A 17,367-nucleotide genomic window follows, 5' to 3' on the forward strand; every position below is an offset into this window, starting at 1 on the left:
TATTTCCTCCCAAAGGATCGAACAGCTGAACAGACAAAGACATGGTTCCCCAAGTGCTAGTATATATTTATACCCCAATTTGAGGTGGAATCTCCTCCTTCTCTCTAAACATGACATCTTTTTGTTGCTAGGCAGGAAATTTAGTCACACGGGTAATGAATTGTTCCTTCTCCTCTTAGTGTGACCTGACCTGACCTGACTTTCGGCCCCCTTTCCTCACTAAACCACATCTCTCAACCCTTATCAGTGCCTCGCCAAGATGGGATCTCGTCTTTCCTTCACTCGGTACACATCCAACATTCATTGACACACCCCCCCGCCCACCATATACCTTCCTCCTACAGATACCCATTAACTTCTGGTGTAAACACTAGACTATGGCACACACATCATCCTTCACTCATGCTGCCAAACATACCCTTGTAAAACTGACCATCCTACCGATCTTCGACTTCGGCGATGTCATTTACAAAATGGCCTCCAACACCCTACTCAATAAATTGGATGCAGTCTATCACAGTGCCATCCGTTTTGTCACCAAAGCCCCATACACTACCCACCACTTCAACCTGTACGCTCTCGCTGACTGGCCCTCACTTCATACTCGTCGCCAAACCCACTGGTTCCATGTCATCTACAAGACCCTGCTAGGTAAAGTCCCCCCTTATCTCAGCTCCATAGCATCTCCCACCTGTAGCACGCGCTCCAGCAGGTATATCTCTCTGGTCACCCCCAAAACCAATTATTTCGTTGGCCGCCTCTCCTTCCAGTTCTCTGCTGCCAATGACTGGAACGAACTACAAAAATCTCTGAAACTGGAAACACTTATCTCCCTCACTAGCTTTAAGCACCAACTGTCAGAGCAGCTCACAGATTACTGCACCTGTACATAGCCCACCTGTACTGTTATTATTTCCTTGGGAAAGTTTTCACATCCCTTTCTTTCTGAATGTGTTACAGCCTGAATTTAAAACGGATTAAATTGAGATATTGTACCTGATCTACACACAATATTATTATTATTATTTTTTTTTTTTACAAATGTATCAAAAATGAAAAGCTGAAATGTCTTGAGTCAGTAAGTATTCAACCCCTTTGTTATGTCAAGCCTAAATACGTTCAGGAGTAAACATTTGCTTAACAAGTCACATAATAAGTTGCATGGACTCACTCTGTGTGCAATGTACCCCACACATACAATTATCGGTAAGGTCCCTCAGTCGAGAAGTGAATTTCAACCACAAAGACCAGGGAGGTTTTCTACCTATTGGTAGATGGGTAAAATGTAAAAAAATAAAACAGACATTGAATATCCCTTTGGACATGGTGAAGTTATTAATTACACTTTGAATGGTGTATCAATACACCCAGTCACTACAAAGATACAGGCGTCCTTCCTAACTCAGTTACCGGGGAGGAAGGAAACCTCACAGGGAATTCATAATGAGGCCAATAATGACTTTTAATAAACATTTGCAGAGTTTAATGGCTGTGATTGGAGAAAACTGAGGATGGAGCAACAACATTGTAGTTACTCCACAATACTAACCTAAATGACAGAGTGAAAAGAAGGGAGCTTGTACAGAATAAAACATATTCCAAAACATGCATCATGTTTGCGATAAGGCACTAAATTATAACTGCAGAAAATATGGCAAAGAAATGAACTTTATGTACTGAATACAAAATGTTGTGTTTGGGGCAAATCCAACGCGTCACTGAGTACCACTCTTCATATTTTCAAGCATAATGGTGGCTGCATCATGTTATGGGCATACTTGTCACCAGCAAGGACTGCAGAGTTTTGTCAGGATAAAAAAAGAAATGGAATCGACCTAAGCACAGACAAAATCATAGAGGAAAACCTGGTTGTCTGTTTTCCAACAAACTGGGAGACAAATTCACCTTTTCAGCATGACAACAACCAAAAACACAAGGCCAAATCAACGCCGGAGTACCAAGATGACATCGAATGTTCCTGAGTGGTCTAGTTGCAGTTTTGAGTTAAATCGGCTTGAAAATCGATGGCAAAACTTGAACATGTCTGTCTAGCAATGATCAACAACCAACTTGACAGAGCTTGAAGAATTTAAAAAAAGAATAATGTGCAAATATTGTACAATCCAGGTGTGGAAAGCTCTTAGAGACTTACCCAGAAAGACTTACAGCTGTAATTTCTCTTAGAGACTCACCCAGAAAGACTCACAGCTGTAATCACTCTTAGAGACGTACCCAGAAAGACTCACAGTTGTAATCACTCTTAGAGACTTACCCAGAAAGACTCACAGTTGTAATCACTCTTAGAGACTTACCCAGAAAGACTCACAGCTGTAATCGCCGCCAAAGGTGATCCTAATATGTATTGACTCAGGGGTGGGAATACCTTATGTAAATTAGATATTTCCATATTTTATTTTCAATAAATGTGCAAAAATGTCAACAAAAAAAAACATGTTTTCACTTTCATTATGGGGTATTGTGTGTAAATGGATGAGAAATCCATTTTAATACATTTTGAATTCAGGCTGTACCACAACAAAATATGGAATAAGTCGAGGGGTCTGAATACATTCTGAAGGCTTGTATTTTCAGATGTTGTTGTTGTTGTTGTGAAGCAAGGCTCCCCTTCCAAAAGATGGATTTCCCTGTGAAGTCTTCCCTTTTTGCAATTAAAGGTTAAATGTGTTGCAGATGAGACGACGGTGAACGGCGACAGCGAGGACGCTGCCTACTTCACCACCATGGTGTGTTGCAGCCTGGTCAACTTTGCTGCTTAGATCCAGTAAGTCAAACATCGCTACAGACCATATCAAAGTATGTTTTAATTTTTTTAATGGTTTATTTTTGTAATATTTTTTTTTTAAACAACACAATTTTGAAGTGTTTCTAAATGAAAATATCCCATCATCCATGTCGCTACTCTTCTGTCCTCGCTGTGTGTGTGTGTGAACGTGTCAACGTGTGCATTACCTTGGAAGTCTCAACTGAATCAGTTGATGGACTGGTCTGTACAATAAGCTAAATATTATGGATAAAGCAAACGACTTAATTTAACTTCACATCAAACTTTTTTTCATTAACCTGGTTGAGAAGTTGGAATTGCTAGGTCCATGGGGTTATATAAAGCATGTGTGTTGTAGTAGTAGTAATAATAGTAGTACTAGTTGTGAATAGTAGTAGTTGTGTGTAGTAGTATTAGTTGTGTAGTAGTGTATCTAGAAGTGGTAGTATATCTAGTAGTATATCTAGTTGTGTAGTAGTAGTAGTATATCTAGTTGTGTAGTAGTAGTAGTATATCTAGTTGTGTAGTAGTAGTAGTAGTAGGATATCTAGTTGTGTTGTAGTAGGATATCTAGTTGTGTTGTAGTAGTATATCTAGTTGTGTAGTAGTATATCTAGTTGTGTAGTAGTAGTATATCTAGTTGTGTAGTATATCTAGTTGTGTAGTAGTAGTATATCTAGTTGTGTAGTATATCTAGTAGTGTAGTAGTAGTATATCTAGTTGTGTAGTATATCTAGTAGTGTAGTAGTAGTATATCTAGTTGTGTAGTAGTAGTATATCTAGTAGTGTAGTAGTAGTATATCTAGTTGTGTAGTAGTAGTATATCTAGTTGTGTAGTAGTAGTATATCTAGTAATGGTAGTATATCTAGTTGTGTAGTAGTATAACTAGTTGTGTAGTATATCTAGTTGTGTAGTATATCTAGTTGTGTAGTAGTAGTATATCTAGTTGTGTAGTATATCTAGTAGTGTAGTAGTAGTATATCTAGTTGTGTAGTATATCTAGTAGTGTAGTAGTAGTATATCTAGTTGTGTAGTAGTATAACTAGTTGTGTAGTATATCTAGTAGTGTAGTAGTAGTATATCTAGTTGTGTAGTAGTAGTATATCTAGTTGTGTAGTATATCTAGTTGTGTAGTATATCTAGTTGTGTAGTAGTAGTATATCTAGTTGTGTAGTATATCTAGTAGTGTAGTAGTAGTATATCTAGTTGTGTAGTAGTATAACTAGTTGTGTAGTATATCTAGTTGTGTAGTATATCTAGTTGTGTAGTATATCTAGTTGTGTAGTAGTAGTATATCTAGTTGTGTAGTATATCTAGTAGTGTAGTAGTAGTATATCTAGTTGTGTAGTAGTATAACTAGTTGTGTAGTATATCTAGTAGTGTAGTAGTAGTATATCTAGTTGTGTAGTAGTAGTATATCTAGTTGTGTAGTAGTAGTATATCTAGTTGTGTAGTAGTAGTATATCTAGTTGTGTAGTATATCTAGTTGTGCAGTATATCTAGTTGTGCAGTAGTATATCTAGAAGTGGTAGTATATCTAGTAGTATATCTAGTTGTGTTGTAGTAGTATATCTAGTAATGGTAGTATATCTAGTTGTGTAGTAGTAGTAGGATATCTAGTTGTGTAGTATATCTAGTTGTGTAGTAGTAGTATATCTAGTTGTGTAGTAGTATAACTAGTTGTGTAGTATATCTAGTAGTGTAGTAGTAGTATATCTAGTTGTGTAGTAGTAGTAGTTTAACTAGTTGTGTAGTAGTAGTATATCTAGTTGTGTAGTAGTATAACTAGTTGTGTAGTATATCTAGTAGTGTAGTAGTAGTATATCTAGTTGTGTAGTAGTAGTAGTTTAACTAGTTGTGTAGTAGTAGTATATCTAGTTGTGTAGTAGTAGTAGTATATCTAGTAGTGTAGTAGTAGTATATCTAGTAGTGTAGTAGTAGTATATCTAGTTGTGTAGTAGTAGTATATCTAGTTGTGTAGTATATCTAGTTGTGTAGTAGTATAACTAGTTGTGTAGTTGTAGTATATCTAGTTGTGTAGTAGTAGTATATCTAGTTGTGTAGTATATCTAGTAGTGCAGTAGTAGTATATCTAGTTGTGTAGTAGTAGTATATCTAGTCGTGTAGTAGAAGTATATCTAGTTGTGTAGTAGTAGTATATCTAGTTGTGTAGTAGTAGTATATCTAGTTGTGTAGTAGTAGTATATCTAGTTGTGTCTCCGCAGCAGGAACATGAGGAAGACCGCAGAGAGGAGGATACACAGGGTACACACAGTGGGGACCACCACCTCTGTGACCATCTCCATATGGCTGGTCAGGGGGTCTGCAACACACATCGGCACATCAACCATTTTACACAGATTACTTTAACACTAAAACAGTATTTTTATAAAGGCTCAAGAGAGCACAGCACTCAAAGGGTTAACCATTCCTCCCCCCCCCAAAAAAAGTATAACCTTACATGTTATGAATGTTTTCTAATCATGTATCAAGTCTTTTTTTATTTTTAAATATAATATATATATATATATATATATATATATATATATATATATATATATATATATATATATAAATATAAATATAAATAATTTTCTTACCATGTATAAGTCTTAGTATATTGGCAGCAGTACTTCGTTGTTCCTCTAATGAAGAGACAGAAGCATTACGGAGAGTTGAACCCAGACAAAAGGCACGTTAACCCATTTGAGAAGTGCCGTGCCAATGCCGTGGCTAGTAGCATCGGCTAGCAGTTCACCTAGCAATCATTAGCGGTCACTCACTGTCAAGTGTTGTTGTTTGGCAAAAGCAGCTTTCACTCTTTGATCTGTAGCAAGATGAAGCTGGTTCTCACCCTGTTTTTAGTGTCTTTTTTTGACCCAAGTGTTTGACTTCTTCGAAATATCCTAGACTAGGAAATACTCTGCCTACTCTTTGTGACCAACGGAAATGAATGCAAATTCCAATACAAAGATTAGATTTAACCGTTGGATGCTTTATGCTCTGCTGCTGGGGTTAAGAGAGGACGAAGCAGCTGATTTTTTTACAATTCTGCACAAAGGATCGATTTTAAAGGCCCTCCCAAGAGTTCAACTTCACATAGCAAGGCAAGCCAGACCCTTAGCCACTAAGCCACACAGACAGTAACACACGACAGATAGATCTCATCCACAGAGACACGGTGACCCATGGCAAGATGGAAATATACTGTACCATCCCACTAATAATAATAATAATAATAATAATAATAATAATAATAATATATAACACTAATAAAGTCAATGTAATATATATATCCGGGTGCCTAAATCTCTCCAGGAACAGGGTTGGAACTATAACCTACAGGAGGGTCTCTCTCCAGGAACAGGGTTGGAACTATAACCTACAGGATGGTATCTCTCCAGGAACAGGGTTGGAGCTATAACCTACAGGAGGGTATCTCTCCAGGAACAGGGTTGGAACTATAACCTACAGGATGGTATCTCTCCAGGAACAGGGTTGGAGCTATAACCTACAGGAGGGTATCTCTCCAGGAACAGGGTTGGAGCTATAACCTACAGGAGGGTCTCTCTCCAGGAACAGGGTTGGAGCTATAACCTACAGGAGAGTCTCTCTCCAGGAACAGGGTTGGAACTATAACCTACAGGACGGTCTCTCTCCAGGAACAGGGTTGGAACTATAACCTACAGGAGGGTCTCTCTCCAGGAACAGGGTTGGAACTATAACCTACAGGAGGGTCTCTCTCCAGGAACAGGGTTGGAGCTATAACCTACTGGAGGGTCTCTCTCCAGGAACAGGGTTGGAGCTATAACCTACAGGAGGGTCTCTCTCCAGGAACAGGGTTGGAGCTATAACCTACAGGAGGGTCTCTCTCCAGGAACAGGGTTGGAGCTATAACCTACAGGAGGGTCTCTCTCCTGGAACAGGGTTGGAGCTATAACCTACAGGAGGGTCTCTCTCCTGGAACAGGGTTGGAGCTATAACCTACAGGAGGGTCTCTCTCCTGGAACAGGGTTGGAGCTATAACCTACAGGAGGGTCTCTCTCCAGGAACAGGGTTGGAGCTATAACCTACAGGAGGGTCTCTCTCCAGGAACAGGGTTGGAGCTATAACCTACAGGAGGGTCTCTCTCCAGGAACAGGGTTGGAGCTATAACCTACAGGAGGGTCTCTCTCCAGGAACAGGGTTGGAGCTATAACCTACAGGAGGGTCTCTCTCCAGGAACAGGGTTGGAGCTATAACCTACAGGAGGGTCTCTCTCCAGGAACAGGGTTGGAGCTATAACCTACAGGAGGGTCTCTCTCCAGGAACAGGGTTGGAGCTATAACCTACAGGAGGGTCTCTCTCCAGGAACAGGGTTGGAGCTATAACCTACAGGAGGGTCTCTCTCCAGGAACAGGGTTGGAGCTATAACCTACAGGAGGGTCTCTCTCCAGGAACAGGGTTGGAGCTATAACCTACAGGAGGGTCTCTCTCCAGGAACAGGGTTGGAGTTAAAACCTACAGGAGGGTCTTTCTCCAGGAACAGGGTTGGAGGGCACTGCTCTACTTCAAACCTTCCCTATACTCATCATTAGGCTACTACGATGTATTGATAATCGTCATTTAGCTGGAATTGAATTGTAATAGGATACGAATTGACCAGTGATTTATATAACTAAGAACGGTTTGCATAGCTGCCCTCGATTTCCAACAGAAAGTTTAGCCCCCCATATTTTCTTTGTATCACTCAATCTAGGGAGGTGATACGAGGCTGAATCTTTATTTCTTTGCCCCACACCTACTACCTTCTTATTGAACACAGGTTTTAAAGGGGTGTTTTAAAGGGGATGTTTTAAAGGGGATGTTTTAAAAGGGATGTTTTAAAGGGGATGTTTTAAAAGGGATGTTTTAAAGGGGATGTTTTAAAAGGGATGTTTTAAAGGGGATGTTTTAATGTGAACTTACCTGCAGCCAGGAGCTGGTTACTGGAAGAGCAGGTCTCTGTGGCCTTCCTCTTCCAATTCTCTACCTGTACGATGGGTTAGGGTTACGAGGATACACACGGGGATGGTTTAGGGTAATATAGTATACACACTAGGATGGTTTAGGGTTAATATAGGATACACACTAGGATGGTTTAGGGTTAATATAGAGGGTTAATATAGGATACACACTAGGATGGTTTAGGGTTAATATAGAGGGGTAATACAGGATACACACTAGGATGGTTTAGGGTTAATATAGGATACACACTAGGATGGTTTAGGGTTAATATAGGATACACACTAGGATGGTTTAGGGTTAATATAGAATACACACATCATATTCTAATTATGTACACTCTCTCTCTCTCTCTCTCTTCCCCCCAACCTCTCTCTCTCTCTCTCTCTCTCTCTCTCTCTCTCTCTCTTCCCCCCCAACCTCTCTCTCTCTCTTCCCCTCCCCTCTCTCTTTCTCAATATTTTACAGGATGATGTCCTCACCTGAATATGGAATGCTCTATTTGCAACGTATATCAGTATATCCATTTCTACCAGTATAACTATGTACATTTCCATGTTTTATATTTAATATCAAGCTGTTGTAATGCGTTTTATATGATTGTATTAAAGATCTAACTGAAATGAGGATCTAGTAAATGATCCGTGCTCTCACCTCTCTCTGGTTGGGGAATCCGTTGGAGCTGATGATACGTTTGTAGTACTGAACCGAGGCTTTTGGGTAACGTGGTTTATTCTTGTTCCTGAAGTCTACGTAGTACAGGCCAAACCTCTCGGAGTAGCCCTCGTCCCACTCAAACTTGTCCAGCAGAGACCAGGCCGTGTAGCCGCGCACGTTCACTCCGTCTTTGATGGCTAAAAAAAACAGAGCGGAGAACAAGATCGTCTGGTTTTTTTGTTGTTGTTTTTTTAAGTTTCGAAAGTCAAGCCGGCAATCGCGTCACTGTCGTCGCAACAAAAACAAAAAAGCGGAAGTACATCACACGGTTTTTAAGTCGGGGTTTTGGGGGTCAATACCATATTCAATTCAAAAGGTACTCAGGATTTACTGAAATTGACCCTGTTTTTAGTTACTGAATAATACTGAATGTATCATATATGGGATTGTTGAAGAGTCGTGGTTAAACACTGGGAATAGTCCCATCAGATTAAAATTCAAAGTAGAGGTGTGGATATTTTGTTTGGAATTACAGTATTTTATTTTAATTGTTTTAACCTTTTTCATTTTGAAAGGGAAGACATATTGAGACCGAGGTATGATACAATATAACATCGACATTAGACACCAACTACAGGGCATTCAGAAAGTATTCAGACCCTTTACCTTTTCCCACATTGTGTTACGTTACAGCCTCATTCTAAAATGGATTACATCGTCGTCGTTGTCGTCCCCCTGATCATTCTACACACCATAACCCATAATGACATCACAATACTCCATAATGACATCACAATACGTTACAGCCTCATTCTAAAATGGATTACATCGTCGTCGTCGTCCCCCTCATCATTCTACACACCATAACCCATAATGACATCACAATACTCCATAATGACATCACAATACGTTACAGCCTTATTCTAAAATGGATTACATCGTCGTCGTCGTCCCCCTCATCATTCTACACACCATAACCCATAATGACATCACAATACTCCATAATGACATCACAATACGTTACAGCCTTATTCTAAAATGGATTACATCATCGTCCCCCTCATCATTCGACACACCATACCCCACAATGACAAAGCAAAAACAGGTTTTCAGAAATTGTTGCACATTTTTAAAAAACTGAAATATGTCAATTTGGTATGTATTTGACTACCTATATCTGGGGAGTTTCTCCCATTTATTCTCCGCTCTGGGGAGCGTTACTGCACAGCTATGTTCAGGTCTCTCCAGAGATGTTCGATCGGATTCAAGTCTGGCCTCTGGCTGGGCTATTCAAGGACATTCAGAGAATTTTCCGGAAGCCACCCCTGCGTTGTCTTGGTTGTGTGCTTATGGTCGTTGTCCTGTTGGAAGGTGAACCTTCGCCCCAGTCTGAGGTCCTGACTAGTCTCTCAGCCGCTCAAAAACATCCCCACAGCTTCATGCTGCTTTTTTTTAAAGCCATTGTAGAATGAGGCTGTAACGTATTGTGATGTCATTATGGAGTATTGTGATGTCATTATGGGGTATGGTGTGTAGATTGAATAGGAACATGATTTATTTAATCCATTGTAGGCTGTAACATAACAAAATGTGGACAAAGTCAAGAGGTCTGAATACTTTCTGAATGCACAGTACATATATACAGTTGAAGTCGGAAGTTTACATACTTAGGTTGGACTCATTAAAACTCGTTTTACAACCACACCACAACAAACTATAGTTTTGGCAAGTAGGTTATGACATCTACGTTGTGCATGACACAAGTTATTTTTCCAACAATTGTTTACAGACAGATTATTTCACTTATAATTCACTGTATCACAATTCCAGCGGGTCAGAAGTTTACATACACTAAGTTGACTGCACCTTTAAACAGCTTGGAAAATTCCAGAAAATTATGTCATGGCTTTAGAAGCTTCTGATAGGCTAATTGACATAATTTGAGTCAATTGGAGGTGTACCTGTGGATGTATTTCAAGGCCTACCTTCAAACTCACTGCCTCTTTGCTTGACATCATGGGAAAATCAAAAGAAATCAGCCAAGACCTCAGAAAAATTGTAGACCTCCACAAGTCTTGTTCATCCTTGGGAGCAATTTCCAAACGCCTGAAGGTACCATGTTCATCTGTACAAATAATAGTACGCAAGTATAAACACCATGGGACCACGCAGCCGTCATACCGCTCAGGAAGGAGACGCATTCTGTCTCCTAGAGATTAACGTACTTTGGTGCGAAAAGTGCAAATCAATCCCAGAACAACAGCAAAGGACCGTGTGAAGATTCTAGAGGAAACAGGTACAAAAGTATCTATATCCATAGTAAAACGAGTCCTATATTGACATAACCTGAAAGGCCGCTCAGCATGGAAGAAGCCACTGCTCCAAAACCTCCATAAAAAAAGCCAGACTACGGTTCGCAACTGCACATGGGGACAAAGATCGTACTTTTTGAAGATATGTCCTCTGGTCTGATGAAACAAAAATAAAACTGTTTAGCCATAATGATCATTGTTATGTTTGGAGGAAAAGGGGAGGCTTGCAAGCCGAAGAACACCATCCCAACCATGAAGCACGGGGGTGGCAGCATGATGTTGTGGGGGTGCTTTGCTGCAGGAGAGACTGGTGCACTTCAAAAAATAGATGGCATCATGAGGTAGGAAAATTGTGGATATATTGAAGCAACATCTCAAGACATCAGTCAGGAAGTTAAAACTTGGTCGCAAATGGGTCTTCTAAATGGACAATGACCCCAAGCATACTTCAAAAGTTGTGGCAAAATGGCTTAAGGACAACAAAGTCAAGGTATTGGAGTGACCATCACAAAGCCCCGACCTCAATCCTATAGAACATTTGTTGGCAGAACTGAAAAAGTGTGTGCGAGCAAGGAGGCCTACAAACCTGACTCGGTTACACCAGCTCTGTCATGAGGAATGGGCCAAAATTCACCCAACTTATTGTGGGAAGCTTGTGGAAGCTACCTGAAATGTTTGACCCAAGTTAAACAATTTAAAGGCAATGCTACTAAATACTAATTGAGTGTATGTAAACTTCTGACCCACTGGGAATGTGATGAAAAAAAAATCAAATCTGAAATAAATCACTCTCTCTACTATCTTTCTGACATTTCACATTCTTAAAATAAAGTGGTTATCCTAACTGACCTAAAACTGAATTTTTACTAGGATTAAATATCAGGAATTGTGAAAAACTGAGTTTAAATGTATTTGGCTAAGGCGTATGTAAACTTCCGACTTCAACTGTATATATTAGTAAGTTTACCTTATGTGTGTGTATATATATATATATATATATATATATATATATATATATATATATATATATATATTTAAGATTTATGTAAACACACGCACACAAATAAAACATCACTGAACAAAAATATAAATGCAACATGCATCAATTCATTATATTTCTAAGATTTTACTGAGTTACAGTTCAGATGAGGAAATCAGTCAATTGAAATAAATTCATTAGGCCCTAATCTATGGATTTCACATGACTGGGAATACAGATATGCATCTGTTGGTCATAGTTACCTTTAATAAAAAGGTAGGGGTGTGAATGAGAAAACCAGTCAGTATCTGGTGTGGATCAGAAAACCAGTCAGTATCTGGTGTGGATCAGAAAACCAGTCAGTATCTGGTGTGGATCAGAAAACCAGTCAGTATCTGGTGTGACCACCATTTGGCTCATGCAGCACCACACATCTCCTTCACATAGAGTTGATCAGGCTGTTGGTTGTGGCCTGTGGAATGTTGTCCCACTCCTCTTCAATGGCTGTGTGAAGTTGCTGGATATTGGTGGGAACTGGAACACGTTGATCCAGAGCATCCCCAACATGCTCAATGGGTGACATGTCTGGTGAGTATGCAGGCCATGGGAGAACTGGGACATTCCCAGCTTCCAGGAATTGTGTCCAGATACTTGCAACATGGGGCTGTGCATTATCATGTTGAAACAGGATGTGATGGTGGCAGATAAATGGCACGACAGTCGATAAAATGCAATTTGGTTCGTTGTCCATAGCTTATACCTGTCCATACCAATAACCCCACCGTCACCATGGGGATCTCTGGTCAAAACGTTGACATCAGCAAACCGCTTGTCCACACAACACCATAAACTGCCATCTGCCCAGGAAAGTTGAAATCAGGATTCATCCGTGATTGGCCATCAAAGGTGAGCAATACCCCACTGAAGTCGGTTACGACGCTGAACTGCATTCAGGTCACGACCCCGGTGAGGACGACGAGCACGCAGATGAGCTTCCCTGAGAAGGTTTCTGACAGTTTGTGCAGAAATTCTTTGGTTGTGCAAACTCACAGTTACATCAGCTGTCATGGTGGCTGGTCTCAGACCATGCCGCAGGTGAAGACGCCAAATGTGGAGGTCCTGGGTTGGCGTGGTTACACGTGGTCTGCGGTTGTGAGGCCGGTTGGACGTACTGCCAAATTCTCTAAAACGATGTTGGAGGCCGTTTATGGTAGCGAAATGAACATTCAATTTATCAGGCCACAATTCTGGTAGACATTCCTGCAGTAAACAATTGCACACTCTTTGAAAACTTCAGACATCCGTTGCATTGTGTTGTGTGACAAAACTGCACATTTTAGAGTGGCCTTTTATTGTCCCCAGCACAAGGTGCACCTGTGTAATGATCATGCTGTTTAATCAGCTTCTTGATATGCCACACCTGTCAGATGGATGGATTATCTTGGCAAAGGAGAAATGCTCACTGACAGAGATGTAAACACATTTGTGGTCAACATTTTAAACAATATATATCTATATATAAGCTTTATGTGTTTATGGAACACGTGACCAACACTATGTTATGTATATTTTTGTTCAGTTTCAAATGGTTTTAGGCTAGCCTTGTCCCAAATGCTGTTAAATATGTTATAATGTAATATATATATATACTGTTAAATATGTTATGTAATATATACTGTTAAATATATATATATATATATATATATATATACTGTATGTTATGTAATATATACTGTTAAATATATATATATACATACTGTTAAATATATATATATATTGTTAAATATATATATTGTTAAATATATATATTGTTAAATATATATATTGTTAAATATAAATATATACTGTTAAATATATATATATATACTGTTAAATATGTTATATTACAGTATAATAGTGATACCTTTCAGCATCTCGTTGGTATAGTCCTTGTAGTACTATATATACTGTTAAATATGTTATAGTGTAATATATATATATATATATATATACGCTGTTAAATATGTTATAATGTAATATATATATATATATATATACTGTTAAATATGTTATAATGTAATATATATATATATATATATACTGTTAAATATGTTATAATGTAATATATATATATATATATATACTGTTAAATATGTTATAATGTAATATATATATATATATATACTGTTAAATATGTTATAATGTAATATATATATATATATATATACTGTTAAATATGTTATAATGTAATATATATATATATATATATACTGTTAAATATGTTATAATGTAATATATATATATATATATATACTGTTAAATATGTTATAATGTAATATATATATATATATATATACTGTTAAATATGTTATAATGTAATATATATATATATATATATACTGTTAAATATGTTATAATGTAATATATATATATATATATACTGTTAAATATGTTATAATGTAATATATATATATATATATATACTGTTAAATATGTTATAATGTAATATATATATATATATATACTGTTAAATATGTTATAATGTAATATATATATATATATATATACTGTTAAATATGTTATAATGTAATATGTTATATTACAGTATAATAGTGATACCTTTCAGCATCTCGTTGGTATAGTCCTTGTAGTACTGTATTCTCCAGTCATCACAGAGCTCAGTACACGTGATCTTCTCCGACACCCCGTTCTCTGTCACGTAGATCATCGGGTTTCGGTACTGGGCCTACACAGAGACAGAAGTCAGCATGACGGTCAGTTTAGACTCCTGTCATCCTCAGTCTGAACTAGGGTTGAATATTTACCCATTTATTTATTTTTACAAATGTTCCATCCCGAGAATAAATAAAATTTTCTCCCTGGGTAACCCGGTGTTTCCCGCCAAAAAAACAGAAGTGTCATTTAAAAGCATTCTTAAGCATACAAATAGACATATCTTGATTTGATGGTTGGGGTCTGCTATAGTCTACCACCATCTGAATGGTTATGGGTCTGAATTAATAACGGCTATAGTCTACCACCATCTGAATGGTTATGGGTCTGAATTAATAACTGCTATAGTCTACCGCCATCTGAATGGTTATGGGTCTGAATTAATAACTGCTATAGTCTACCACCATCTGAATGGTTATGGGTCTGAATTAATAACTGCTATAGTCTACCCCCATCTGAATGGTTATGGGTCTGAATTAATAACTGCTATAGTCTACCGCCATCTGAATGGTTATGGGTCTGAATTAATAACTGCTATAGTCTACCACCATCTGAATGGTTATGGGTCTGAATTAATAACTGCTATAGTCTACCCCCATCTGAATGGTTATGGGTCTGAATTAATAACTGCTATAGTCTACCACCATCTGAATGGTTATGGGTCTGAATGGTTATGGGTCTGAATTAATAACTGTTATAGTCTACCACCATCTGAATGGTTATGGGTCTGAATTAATAACGGCTATAGTCTACCACCATCTGAATGGTTATGGGTCTGAATTAATAACTCCTATAGTCTACCGCCATCTGAATGGTTATGGGTCTGAATGGTTATGGGTCTGAATTAATAACTGCTATAGTCTACCACCATCTGAATGGTTATGGGTCTGAATGGTTATGGGTCTGAATTAATAACTGCTATAGTCTACCACCATCTGAATGGTTATGGGTCTGAATTAATAACTGCTATAGTCTACCACCATCTGAATGGTTATGGTTATGAATGGTTATGGGTCTGAATTAATAACTGCTATAGTCTACCACCATCTGAATGGTTATGGGTCTGAATTAATAACTGCTATAGTCTACCACCATCTGAATGGTTATGGGTCTGAATGGTTATGGGTCTGAATTAATAACTGCTATAGTCTACCACCATCTGAATGGTTATGGGTCTGAATGGTTATGGGTCTGAATTAATAACTGCTATAGTCTACCACCATCTGAATGGTTCTGGGTCTGAATTAATAACTGCTATAGTCTACCACCATCTGAATGGTTATGGGTCTGAATGGTTATGTGTCTGAATTAATAACTGCTATAGTCTACCACCATCTGAATGGTTATGGGTCTGAATGGTTATGGGTCTGAATTAATAACTGCTATAGTCTACCACCATCTGAATGGTTATGGGTCTGAATTAATAACTGCTATAGTCTACCACCATCTGAATGGTTATGGGTCTGAATGGTTATGGGTCTGAATTAATAACTGCTATAGTCTACCACCATCTGAATGGTTATGGGTCTGAATTAATAACTGTTATAGTCTACCACCATCTGAATGGTTATGGGTCTGAATTAATAACTGCTATAGTCTACCACCATCTGAATGGTTATGGGTCTGAATTAATAACTGCTATAGTCTACCACCATCTGAATGGTTATGGGTCTGAATTAATAACTGCTATAGTCTACCACCATCTGAATGGTTATGGGTCTGAATGGTTATGGGTCTGAATTAATAACTGCTATAGTCTACCACCATCTGAATGGTTATGGGTCTGAATTAATAACTGCTATAGTCTACCACCATCTGAATGGTTATGGGTCTGAATTAATAACTGCTATAGTCTACCACCATCTGAATGGTTATGGGTCTGAATGGTTATGGGTCTGAATTAATAACTGCTATAGTCTACCACCATCTGAATGGTTATGGGTCTGAATTAATAACTGCTATAGTCTACCACCATCTGAATGGTTATGGGTCTGAATTAATAACTGCTATAGTCTACCACCATCTGAATGGTTATGGGTCTGAATGGTTATGGGTCTGAATTAATAACTGCTATAGCCTACCACCATCTGAATGGTTCTGGGTCTGAATTAATAACTGCTATAGTCTACCACCATCTGAATGGTTATGGGTCTGAATTAATAACTGCTATAGTCTACCACCATCTGAATGGTTATGGGTCTGAATTAATAACTGCTATAGTCTACCACCATCTGAATGGTTATGGGTCTGAATGGTTATGGGTCTGAATTAATAACTGCTAAAGTCTACCACCATCTGAATGGTTATGGGTCTGAATGGTTATGGGTCTGAATTAATAACTGTTATAGTCTACCACCATCTGAATGGTTATGGGTCTGAATGGTTATGGGTCTGAATTAATAACTGCTATAGTCTACCACCATCTGAATGGTTATGGGTCTGAATGGTTATGGGTCTGAATTAATAACTGCTATAGTCTACCACCATCTGAATGGTTATGGGTCTGAATGGTTATGGGTCTGAATTAATAACTGTTATAGTCTACCACCATCTGAATGGTTATGGGTCTGAATGGTTATGGGTCTGAATTAATAACTGCTATAGACTACCACCATCTGAATGGTTCTGGGTCTGAATGGTTATGGGTCTGAATTAATAACTGCTATAGTCTACCACCATCTGAATGGTTATGGGTCTGAATGGTTATGGGTCTGAATTAATAACTGTTATAGTCTACCACCATCTGAATGGTTATGGGTCTGAATGGTTATGGGTCTGAATTAATAACTGCTATAGACTACCACCATCTGAATGGTTATGGGTCTGAATTAATAACTGCTATAGTCTACCCCCATCTGAATGGTTATGGGTCTGAATTAATAACTGCTATAGTCTACCACCATCTGAATGGTTATGGGTCTGAATTAATAACTGCTATAGT

At 38.2% G+C, this 17,367-nt stretch overlaps 2 protein-coding genes across 5 annotated transcripts in view; one reads left to right on the forward strand and one right to left on the reverse strand.

Annotated features, from left to right (window-relative positions):
• The window catches only part of zwilch (zwilch kinetochore protein), a 38,843-nt gene extending 30,439 nt beyond the window's left edge, over nucleotides 1-8,404 (forward strand). For 2 of the 3 annotated variants that reach the window (XM_036968823.1, XM_036968821.1), the window contains 2 exons: nucleotides 2,692-2,782; nucleotides 8,235-8,404. In XM_036968823.1, coding sequence (XP_036824718.1) covers nucleotides 2,692-2,777 — 86 coding nt within the window. In that variant the 3' untranslated portion in view covers nucleotides 2,778-2,782; nucleotides 8,235-8,404. The remainder of the gene's footprint in view (nucleotides 1-2,691; nucleotides 2,783-8,234) is intronic. The other variant, XM_036968822.1, reaches the window with a different exon arrangement.
• Nucleotides 4,877-17,367, reverse strand: part of lctlb (lactase-like b) — a 39,125-nt gene continuing 26,634 nt past the window's right edge. For both annotated transcript variants that reach the window (XM_036968826.1, XM_036968825.1), the window contains exons 12-16: nucleotides 14,313-14,439; nucleotides 8,421-8,620; nucleotides 7,731-7,794; nucleotides 5,384-5,428; nucleotides 4,877-5,106 (exon numbers count right to left, since the gene is read on the reverse strand). In XM_036968826.1, the coding sequence (XP_036824721.1) occupies nucleotides 4,991-5,106; nucleotides 5,384-5,428; nucleotides 7,731-7,794; nucleotides 8,421-8,620; nucleotides 14,313-14,439 (552 nt within the window). In that variant the 3' untranslated portion in view covers nucleotides 4,877-4,990. The remainder of the gene's footprint in view (nucleotides 5,107-5,383; nucleotides 5,429-7,730; nucleotides 7,795-8,420; nucleotides 8,621-14,312; nucleotides 14,440-17,367) is intronic.

Source organism: Oncorhynchus mykiss, chromosome 30 (assembly GCF_013265735.2).
Source record: "Oncorhynchus mykiss isolate Arlee chromosome 30, USDA_OmykA_1.1, whole genome shotgun sequence".
Lineage (NCBI taxonomy): Eukaryota > Metazoa > Chordata > Actinopteri > Salmoniformes > Salmonidae > Oncorhynchus > Oncorhynchus mykiss.